The sequence below is a fragment of the Phyllobates terribilis genome, unplaced genomic scaffold, assembly GCF_046119375.1.
Source record: "Phyllobates terribilis strain yellow unplaced genomic scaffold, ASM4611937v1 Scaffold_2__4_contigs__length_985480577, whole genome shotgun sequence".
In the NCBI taxonomy this organism is placed as follows: domain Eukaryota; kingdom Metazoa; phylum Chordata; class Amphibia; order Anura; family Dendrobatidae; genus Phyllobates; species Phyllobates terribilis.
Window position 1 is genome coordinate 639,711,558 of NW_027362762.1, and position 12,013 is coordinate 639,723,570.

Genomic DNA, 12,013 nt, shown 5'->3' on the forward strand with positions numbered 1-12,013 from the left:
TGTGGCATTGACCTGGTCTCTAATCTGAGCTGCTGTTAACCTGCGATTTCTGAGGCTGGCGACTCTGATAAACTGATCCTCAGAAGCAGAGGTGACTCTTGGTCTTCCTTTCCTGGGGTGGTCCTCATGTGAGCCAGTTTCTTTGTAGCGCTTGATGGTTTTTGCAACTGAACTTGGGGACATTTTCAAAGTTTTCCCAATTTTTCGGACTGACTGACCTTCATTTCTTAAAGTAATGATGGCCACTCGTTTTTCTTTGCTTAGCTGTTTTTTTTTCTTGCCATAATACAAATTCTAACAGTCTATTCAGTAGGACTATCAGCTGTGTATCCACCTGACTTCTGCACAACACAACTGATGGTCCCAACTCCATTTATAAGGCAAGAAATCCCACTTATTAAACCTGACAGGGCACACCTGTGAAGTGAAAACCATTTCCGGTGACTACCTCTTGACGCTCATCAAGAGAATGCCAAGAGTGTGCAAAACAGTCATCAAAGCAAAAGGTGGCTACTTTGAAGAACCTAGAATATAAGACATATTTTCAGTTGTTTCACACTTTTTTGTTAAGTATATAATTCCACATGTGTTAATTCATAGTTTTGAAGCCTTCAGTGTGAATGTACAATTTTCATAGTCCTGAAAATACAGACAAATCTTTAAATGAGAAGGTGTCCAAGCTTTTGGTCTGTACTGTACATACACTGCTGTCGGGAAGGTGTTTTTCTATAATCAGAGTTGGTAACACAACAGATGCCGCACTCTGTTGCACCCCCAGTGATCCGACATCCTATCCTATGGATTGTTGATATGAGTTTTTTTTCATAAATCACAGCTGAACACCTCCACTACCTTTGACGTACATTTATGTCAAAGACCGTGTCCCTGCCTTTGATGTGGGCTCGCATTCTGATGACTGATTTAATGGGGCGTGGGCCCTGCACATGATGACACTTTTTTAATCAGCCAGCATGTACCTTAACAGTCATGGATGGAATGGTGCTCTACCCGCATCTGTTAACCACTTAAATTCCACTGTCAATTACTGGACACACCCCGGCCGGAAGATTGTCATTCATCCCACCCATTGGTGCTCCTATCACATGATCACGGAGCACCGATGAGTTGTCATGACAGCTTGGGGGGTCTGCTGAAGACCCCCATGCTTGTCATTATGATCTTCCTGTGAACGCTGGCATGTGGACGACATTCATAGATTGTGATTTCTGCTACACATAGCAGTTCACAAGCACTGCTATGTGTAGTACAGGCGATTGAACAATCACAGCTTCAAGACTCCTAAAGGTACTATTAAACACCGTAAAAAGAAACGTTTTTGAAATTATGAAAAAATAAAGTTCAAATCACCCCTCCCCTTTAGCCCAATTAAAAATAAAATAAAAAATACACATTTGGTGTCACTGCTTTCGTAAAAGTCGGATCTATCAAAATGTAAAATTTTAATCTGATCTGTAAACAGTGTAGCTAGAAATAAAAAATGTAAGCGCCACACTAGAACACCAGTTGTTTGGCCGCCACATCATTGTAATAAGAGGTGATCAAAACATCGTATCTAACCCAAAATGGTATCAATACAAAGTTCAGCTCAGGGCGCAAAAAATAAGTGCCATCACCCAGCCCCAAAACCTGAAAAGTGAAAACCCTACAGTTCACGGAAAATGGGCACATAAGCGAATTTTTTTTTTTTACTTACAAATTTTTTTCCACCACAAATGAAAACAAACAAACACCTATACATGTTTTGTATCTGCTTACTCATACTGACATGGAGAATGATATTACCATGTCTATTTTACCATATAGCGGACATGGTAAATAAACCTGCCCCCCAAAAAAACAGTTGTGTAATTGCAGTTTTCTTTTCAATTCCAACGCACTCTGAATTTTTTTTACTTATTTCCAGTACATCCAATGATAAAAAGAATGGTGTCCCGCAAAAAATAAAGCCCACACACTGCTATGGGAACGGAAAAAAAAAAGTTATGGCTCTTGGAATAGGGGGAGGAAATAAACAAAAGTAGAAAAAAAGCAGAAAATTACAAGGTCAAGAAGGGGTTAAAGACCCAGGAATTTTTAGTTTACACCTTTCACCCAGAAAATTATTGTAATTACACATGTTGTTATTCATATAGAACTCATGTAGCTGGTGACTGCATGCAGGGGTTAAACTGCAGCCATCAATTGTCCTTCATCATTTAAGTACCTTAAAGTCATATCCTTCGATTTTTTCCCTTCTGACATTCAGAAATCCTCTTGCGTACATTACACAGAGTTTGTAGGAGGCAGGACCTTTCTGTATACCTTTCAATTTAGTTTAACATGTTTGTGTTTTTTCAACAGGTTATTGGACTCTTAGATGTTTTTACCCCTTCAAAGTCATTTGAGGAATTCAATGATGTGTAAGTACATGTCTGCTGTGTATAACGTGACTAATGTATCCACCCTAAATGGGTTGTCTGGCTAAATAACAAATCTAGTTAAATGCATATACCGGTAAATTACGGTAGTAAGTTATGCTACTTGATTTATTCTTGAAAGTTGTCTCGATTTTCAACTATAAGCTTTTGGCCCTACAGGTCTTTTTCCAGTTCGTCTCAGACACAGGTCAGCATTTTTTGTCACCATGTGACGAGAGCATTGTGTGAGGGCGCCTGGTTGACTGCTTACTTCAGTATCTAAGCCAATCCCTTTCTCTGGCACAGCCGAGGTATAGATAAAGAAGCCGTCCAGTTTGATTATTGAAATGAAGCAGAATTCTTCACAGCAGACCCTTCATCACTTATTTCAGGCTGCAACCTGTCAATAGGTACTCATTAGAACGACTTGCTTAAAGAAATTCGGTTAGAGATTGATGTCTGTGCGCAATGTTACAGCAAGTTCCTGTTTTGGCTGAGGAGAGCATCTTGGGGTGGTATAACTGACTTGCTCACTCAACCCAATAGGTTTACAACTGGACATGCCGTGCTGAAGTTTGATTAAAAAAAAACTCCTCAGCTGAATGAGCTGAACAGACTTGCTTTTTTGCTGCTTCAGTCCTGTTTCTGTGCCTAGCTGCAAGACTGTCAGGCTGACGAAAATGAGATTACAACTGAGCACAGCCGGATTAAAGCATGAAATAAAATAGAAGCCTGTTATGCTTGGTCAACCAAGGAGATTTTTTTTTTCTTAAGTCACTGCTTCTGCTCCATGTCTAGTTGTAAACCTGGCAACCTTTGTACCTAACAAGGGTTGCAGCTTGAAATATGTGGTGGCAGTCATAGACAACTTCTTGCATTCAGTTCTCAACAGCCAACCTGAATCTCTTGTCCATGACTGCTTTTGTTTCTGTATTACTTTTTTATATTCTTTTTATTCCTTTTCATGTTTAGGTATTTGGTGACGCATTTAATGGGAGCTGACCTGAATAATATAGTGAAATGTCAGAAACTGACTGATGATCATGTTCAGTTCTTGATCTACCAGATCTTACGAGGACTTAAGGTACTCTCTAACCTTTTTTAGGATGTGTAAGTCTGTTGTAGTTGTAAACTAATCTTGTTTAGTCAAATTGATTGATGGTGTTCCACCGTTTTTTTTTGTGTCCTATCTCACAAATTTAGATTGTGCTTACAAATGTACATCAGAAATATACAAATAACGCATTCTACTTGTATGGATCAACAATGTCACAATTATGTATCTCCTGCTAATGTTATGAAACTTACGACTTGGTAAACATGGTCAGAGTGGCAGAGCCATTAAATGCAGTTGATGCTCCAAAGAGGAGACTGCATCCTGCCTTTTACTCCATTCCTGACATTGAACGTACTGATACGTCCAGTGTTGGGTCCCCATGTGTGATTCAGGCTCAGTAATGCAAGTAGTTAGAACTATTGATGAGCGAGCATGCTTGTTACTCGAGATTTACGAGCATGCTCGGGTGTTTTCCGCGTATCTTCGGCTTGTTCGGGTGTTATGTTTGAGTCACTCCATGTGCATGATTTGCGACTGTTTGACAGCTTTAATACATGTGAGGATTAATTGCGCTCTATATAAGCGAGTAAAATAAATAAATAAAATGTGAGGAATGCCTGTTTCTTAGGCATTTCTCATGTATTAAAGCTGTCAAACAGTCGCAAATCATGTACACTGACTCAAACATAACACCCGAGCACGCTGAAGATACTCTGCGAGCACCTGAGCATGCTCGCCGAAAGGGTTAACAGAACATACTCGCTCATCACTAGTTAGAACAAGTGATCAGCCAATTGCTTGCTCAAGTCCCCAAGGGACAGAAAAAGGGGAAAAACGTTTTAAAACCTACATATATAACAAATATAAATTTAATATAATTACACGCTATCCCCCATTAAAAATAGTAGAAAAAAAATAGTTAAACATTTTCTATTGCTGCTTTCATGAAAATCCTGTCTAACAAAATAATGTTATATTATGGTAAAAGCTTTAACTGAAAAAAATATATATTAATGCTCCAGAATTCCGTTTTTTTTCTCTTCTGGGCACATCTTTGGCGTGAAATATGATTAGTAATCAAAATATCATAGTTACTCCAAGATAGTATTGATAAAAATGTCAGCTCACAGCTCAACAAATAATCCTCACTTGGGTTTTTACATGGTGAGCTGATGGTTGCATTTTGTACATTGATGGAACTATTTCTTTACATATTTCTGATTTTTTTTTTTCCACTACTTTACAAGTTTGGTATCACCATAATCATACTGACCTGGGCAATCATATTGGCAGGTCATTTTATACTACACATTGAATGCCATAAAATCAATAACTCACAAAATTTTTTCCTGTGATTTCACCGCTCTTATTTTCTAGTACATCAAATTGTAAAATAGTGTCATTCAGAACTACAACTTCTGTCAAAAAAGTAAGCCTTTGTAAAACTTTTTTGGATGGTAAAATAAAAAAAAAGTTGTGACTCTTGAAAGAAGGAGGAAAAAATGTAAGTGCAGAAGAAGAAAATAACAGTCAAGAAAGGGTTAATTTCACTACATACTACAATATTATAGATTAAAAATAAATAAAAAGGAGTGTATTTGGTATTGGCCTATCCATAAGTCCAGTATATTAAAATTTGAAATTAATTGCCCATATGGTAAACTCTGTACTTAAAAGGGTTGTCCACTACTATGACAACCCCTCCTCATAAGCCACGCTTGGCCCTTATTTAAAATAAAAAAGCCTATACTCACCTCCTGTGCCGGCACCAATCCCGCTGTGTCGTCACTCGCTCTTGTGTTGTGTTGTCGCCAGCCTCCAATCAGCGCTGGCGTCACTGTCCTCACTTTCTGTCGAATTGAACATGGAGGAAGTCCGGCATGCCGATGATTTGACTTCATGTTCATTTCGTACAAAGGTGGGGACAGTGACGCCAGTGCTGAGTGGGCGCTGGGGTCACGTGTCATACAGCAGCACAAGGGACCCGGGGAGAGCGAGTGCCTACACCGCGGGAACCGTGCCGCCACGGGATGTGAGTATAGGCTTGTTTATTTCATTGGGGCCAAGCGTGGGTTATGAGAAGGGGTTGTCATAGTAATGGAGAACCTCTTTAAAAAAAAAAAAAAAAAATCAGAGGGAACAAAATATAGATCGATAATATCAATCTATATCTCTATCTAATATCTTTATTTTTTTTATGAAATTTGTTAAATTAGGATTAAATCACCCCTTTTTCCGGTTCAAGCATGAAAAAAAGTTATATCTGTGCCTGCTAAAGTTTGAAGTAACCAGATATAAAATGATATAAACCGTATGTTAACCGGACACAGCTTTCACACTTTCCTCACACAGATCTGTGGGAATTGTGAAGCTTGCTTCTTTTAGCAGCTGTTGATTGTCTGCAGTGCTCTCGTGACATAATAATGTCCCGAGAGTGACGGCTGGCACAGTGCTGACAATGCTGCAACAGCGGCCTGGAGGTGTGCATATGGGAGACTATAGCATTTAAGAAGTGGTTGTTCAAGTAGTGGACAACCCCATTAATGTGGAGGGTTGCTTTAATACAGTCTTATCTTCATACAATCTTTCCTGTTTTCAAAGTTGTATTAATGTAATAGTGTCAATGTAAGCAATTTTTCCATCCACTGACAATAAGGTGACTTGGAAAAGTGAGCTCTGACCTATGTATATATTACACAATATACTTGCATCTAACCTAAAATGAAAATTCTCTATCCGCTTTTCATAGAACATCACTCTGTGTCAGTGTCCAATTGTTTAAGGGGCAGGCACACTGTTAACATGAGTTGTTCTTTTGTATTCACTGTCATTTAAAACAAAGATCTCTAATAATTTCCTTTTTCTCATTTCAGTATATTCACTCAGCTGATATTATCCATAGAGTAAGTAGCATCACTGATATATTTCTGATAAAGCTATATGTGACCAAATAGTTAAAACCTTAAAGGGTACTTCCATCTCAGACACTTAGTAATATCCAGAGGATATACCACAAATGTCTGATGCGGTTCAAATCTCTGGATCTGCACCTATCTTGAGAATGGGTCTTGAATCTTTTCTTGTAATGGAAGTTTACAAAATGGGCCAACTAAGTGTGTGTTGGTTTGAAAAATTGACAAAGAGAATGAATGCATATGCGGCCACTGCTCCATTCCTCGTAGGAGAGAGATCTATTTTATGATCTGAGATTGATGACATACTAGCAGCCCGAAAAGTGTGCTCTACATAATAAAAACTAACTCCAGTTACCCATGTCTATTTACTTTCTCACCTTCAGCTGATCCTGTTCAAATCTCTGCCTCAAGAACGTTTCTATTTAAATGATGTTACAACTAATCATGTACTATTGCAGAGTTTTGTATTCAAATTTCTCAACAACATAATAATGCTTCCCACCCCAAGTCTAAGGCAATGACTTGACATGCCTGATGGGGTTAAGCTATTTAAAAATTGAATAGGAAAATGTTTCCTTTCATCATCGTCATCGCTCCGTCAGCTGATGTTTTTCTCGGTCTCACCTCAACATTAAGCTCTTTATGTGGTACGATTATGAAGATATGCAAAAAAGAGAGGCGTAGTGCTCCCCACACTTGTCCAAAAGATACTGAGCTGAGTAGACTGCATCAGAGGTAATTTTTTGTATTTCTAGCCTATGAACAAAAAATTCCTTTTATTGTACATTCATAAAAACGAGCAAATCCATCTAAGAGTCAATAAAATACTGACTGATTTCTGGCCTACACAGACGCCCTTAATCGTAGTATTCTAGATTAAAGGGAATCTGTGTGCACCAGAATTGCATCAGGTTTTAACTCACACTCGCATGTATTTGCTCGGTTTTATGGATTTACTATAAAGGAATTTTTTTTGATTGGGTGGAAGTGCTCGAGATTTATTCTTTTACCACCCCATGAAGATATGCAATAGATGTTCAGTATGTTCTTGCTGGTTAAAATTTATAGGGGGACCCTACGTCAATTTTTTTGTTCTGGGGTCTCCCTGTATACTAACCAGTAAACACTGAGCAAATATCTGTGAGCTGTTATTAATAGCCTGGGAACATTTAGGGCTATTGGGCCCCTTTCCCTGGCTATTCATATCAACCCCTTGCAGGCGGCTTTCCCTCTGGTGGTTATGAAAAATTGTCGGGAGCCCACAGGTTTTTTTTTTTTTATTTTTATTTTATTCTTTCTGTGTAAAACAATATACACAGCGGATGCTGAATACAACTCCCATCATTGTCGCCTGCTCTCGCTGATCATAGGGCGCATGGGATAGCATGCACAATAGGCATGGGATTTCTTATAAATGAAATAAAACGAAGAACTAAATGAAATGGACATAAATGGCGTGAGTTCCCCCATCAGTTTAATAACCAGCAGAGGGAAAGCCGACCGCTGGGGGCTGATGATACTAGCCAGGGAAGGGGCTATTAGCCAAAAATGTTCCCTGGCTATTAACAGCCCACAGCTGTTTACTTAGTGTTTACTGGCTAGAGTACAGGGGGACCCCAGAAAAAAATTGACGTAAGGCCCCCCTATAAAATCTAATCAGCAAAGGCTAAACAGACAGCTGTGAGCTGATAATCATAGCCAGGGAAAGGGCCATGGATCCTGGCCCCCTCTGCAGCCTCAGAAATGGCGCATCCATAAGACTCGCCAAATCTCATGCTTGGCCTCTCTCTTCCCACTTGCCCTTGTGCGGTGGCAAGTGAGGTAATAGGGTTGGGGTTCATGTCAGCCTTGTATTGACATGAAGCCCAGGTTAGTAATGGAGAGGTGTCTATAAGACTCCCCCATTACTAATCTCATAGTAAAGAGTTTTAAATATACACACGGCCTGAAAAAAATCTTTTAGGCTATGTCCATACGATGCGGTTTTAATGCATTTCCGCGGCAATTTTTCCGTCACGGAAACGCATTAAAACCGCTTGTTAATAGGTCTGCAATTTATAGCAATGGTAATCCGGATGTGCTTTGCACATGATGCGGAAATTTCCTCTCCGGATTACCATTGTGGCAAAAACCTCAGCATTATCATTTATTGCACGATTCCGCTGCAAATTTGCACCCATTGACTTGCATTGAATCGCAGCAAAATCACAAGTATAATATCTATACCTGCGGATTTGCGGTGTCTCAATGAAAGTCAATGGGCGCAAATTCGCGCCAGAAACGCGCTGCGGGTGGTACCCTGGTCAGGAGAGGAGGCTACTAACTCTTGTCATCCGACCACCGCTCTGGTTGATAACATTTGAGAGCGGTGTGAATGGGTGGAGCAGTAGTCTGCTATTCCCGCGGTTAAAAAAAAAAAAAAAAAAGAGTAAAAATAAACCTCTATACTCGCCTGTCCGGCGACCCCCGATGTCCTCCTGGTCCCCGGCGGCGATGTCTTCAGCCCGCGGCTAGCGGTACACTACACGGAGCGGGCTCGCTCCCAGCTGTGTACTGCTCTGCCAGGACCTGCGCTGACGTCACCTATCAGCTGATCGGGCACGTGACCGATCAACTGATGCTCACCTGACCCTGAGAACAGTCGCAAGAATGTTCCCAGGGAGGTAAGTTCACCGGGACTGATCAACTGATCAACCCCAGTGACCTCCTGCAGCCTGTATACTGACAGGGAGTGATTTTACACCCCTGTCAGTATACAGTGCAGTATTCTACAGCTGTGACATCAGTGATTGCTGATGTTACAGCTGTTGAAGTGACCCAGATCGTCGTGGGACACTCGGCGTAATCGTGGACTGCGTCGTTGACGGCAGACAGATGAGGAATATGGTTGTTTGTTGTTTTACGTTTTTTTTCAGGAGATCGAGGGCTTTGCGGATGCGTACAATAAAAAAAAAAAATTAAAAACAGTGTGTTTTTTATTTCATTAAAATAATTTATTCTGGCCGTGTTTTTATTGAAAAGGCGGCGACTATTTTACCATGCGGTTAGTAATGGGGGCGTCTTATAGACACCCTCCATTACTAATCTGGGCTTCACGTGAACCCCAACCCCACTCGCCACCGCTACAGGGCAGTGGGAAGAGCGATGCTAAGTGCCAGATTTGCCGCATCTTATGGATGCGCCATTTCTGGGACTGCTGAAGGGTGATATTAATAGCCGCGGATGGGGCTACTATCCATTGCCACTTCCATGGCTGTTAATATCAGCCCGCAGCTGTCTAGTTTAGCCTTTTCTGGTTATATTTTATAGGGGAACCCCATGTCAATTCTTTTCTGGGGTCCCCCTGTAATCTAGCCAGTAAAGGCTAAGCAAACAGCTGTGGGCTGATATTAATAGCCAGGGAACATTGTTGGCTAATGGCCTCTTCCGTGGCTACTAATATCAGCCCACAGCGGTCGGCTTTCCCTCGACTGGTTATAAAAATGACGGGGGAGCCCACGCCATTTTTTTTTTTTTTTTTTTTTTTTTTTTTAAATTTTAGGCTTTGTGCTTAATTCAGACGTAGCAGCGCTTTGGACGCAAATTTTTTTCTGCGTCCAAAACGTTGCATTCTATTAAACGCAGGTAAATCCACATGTGTTAACTGAACCATGCGGATTTACCACATTTAGTACTTTCTAGTGGTCAAATTTCTGTTGCGGAGACCAGCGACTCCGCGAGAGAATTTGACATGCTGCGGTCCTGAAAGACTCATCCCATATCAGTGTCCACGGGTGATTAGCAGCCTCTGCACGCATAGTGTATATGGGATTTCTAGAGATACACTGTAACATCTGAACGCTGCAGGTTTGATGCTGTATAAACACGCAGCGGCTCCTGACCGTGCCCACGTACCCAAACTCACCTGCTGCATGTCAATTTCTTTAGTGACACGCCAGTCTGCGCTGCAGATTTTGACCAGTCTAAGTTTCATATGCAGTGGATTCACATGTATCGACAACAAAAGTGCGACATTAGAACACCGCATTTTGGACGCAACAAAAATGTTTTGTGTCCAAACGCTGCTGAGTGCTGATCGGGGTACGTAGCGGCTAACGAACCAGCTGTGAGATGTTAATTATGGCAAGGGACCATGTTTGCCTAATGGCACCTTCCCAGGCTAAAATTAGCAGCTCACAGAAGCCGTATAAATTACTTGAATAGAAATGCTAATGAAGATGATATGTACTGTATACTCATACTTTCTGGTTAGTGTGCCTTTATTGTGCGCCTTCTCTAATGAAGAAATTGTTTTTGGAAGAAACTAGCTATGTTTTCCGAGACAATCCCTTAAAGGGAAACATTGTGACTGGTCTGCAGAGCTATTAAACCAAAATGGGAAAGCTGGGTAAGAAAGCTAAGTATTTATGAGCTCAGCATTCTCCCCGCCTCCTTCCATGAGGTTGATCATTCGTGAAGTGCTTAGATTTAGTCATTTATTTATGGAGCCTGTTGACCGCTTTTAAAACATTTGGATTTTTTTTTTCTTCTCAGCAGTAGAGCTTGTAAAATTCACCTTTCTCAACCCTTAGACTATGTGCACACGATGCGGATTTGGTGCTTTTTTTGTGCGTTTTTTTTTTCTTTCCTGTTCGGAAACGCAGCAGAAACGCATTGTACATCTTATCCCATGACTTCCTATGACATTTTGTAAGTTCTGTGCACATGGTCAGGATTTTTTCTGCGCGGATTTTACGTGCAGAAAAAAACGCAGCATGACCATTTCTTGTGCCTTTCTGCATGCAGATTTGACTATACAAAGCATTGGAAAAATGCATGGCAAATCCACAAGTAAAAATGCATCAAAAACCGTGTGTAAAATCCGCATGTGCTTTTTCTGCCAAGGACATGCAGAAATGCTCCGGAAAATTTCTGCTTCTTTTCTGCATTGCGGGCACATAGCCTCACAGATGATTGTACTCAAATATGTGCTTTACATATAACTTGTCAGTTTATGCCATGGCGTATGTGTTATTTATAATCTATATCTTATTGGATTGTGTCTTACATCTTGTGTTTCTCCTCATGTCTGCAGGACTTGAAACCTAGCAACCTTGCTGTAAATGAAGATTGCGAGCTGAAAGTGAGTGACTCTACAATGCTTAAAGCGATTGTCCTATAAAAAAAGCCCCTTCACCAACATGCCGATCCCTTTGTTTCATTACCCCTGATATCTGGAGTAGTTAGGTGCCCCAGCTGATATAAATTTGGAAAGCTTTTTTAGGTATACTGAAGTATCCACGTTAGTAGCCCTTTCACACGTTCTCCTACATACCTAATAGATGAATCATCTGTGTTGTCCATTTGCCATAATGGAAAGAGGTTGTGCTAATGAAAAGAGAAACCCTATTGTGTTTGTGTAATTGGACACAGGCAGCTTGGTTATGTGTGACAGCTTTATCAAAGTGGTTAGGAACCATCTCAAAGTTAAGGACTCAGTCTTCCTCCTGCAAGGCCCATCTTTGCATATGCCTGAGTAAGCAGAACTTTATTGAATTGGGGTTTATGTTCATCACTATATCCTTTCGCTGGTGCCACAGAAGGAATTGGTAGACAGCTGGAGCATGAGCTCTATTTCATGGACA

At 40.7% G+C, this 12,013-nt stretch overlaps 1 protein-coding gene across 2 annotated transcripts in view; it reads left to right on the top strand.

Moving 5' to 3' along the window:
• The window catches only part of LOC141222122 (mitogen-activated protein kinase 14), a 75,264-nt gene that overhangs the window by 17,160 nt on the left and 46,091 nt on the right, over positions 1 to 12,013 (top strand). For both annotated transcript variants that reach the window (XM_073666621.1, XM_073666623.1), the window contains exons 3-6: positions 2,362 to 2,420; positions 3,390 to 3,501; positions 6,348 to 6,377; positions 11,464 to 11,511. In XM_073666621.1, the coding sequence (XP_073522722.1) occupies positions 2,362 to 2,420; positions 3,390 to 3,501; positions 6,348 to 6,377; positions 11,464 to 11,511 (249 nt within the window). The remainder of the gene's footprint in view (positions 1 to 2,361; positions 2,421 to 3,389; positions 3,502 to 6,347; positions 6,378 to 11,463; positions 11,512 to 12,013) is intronic.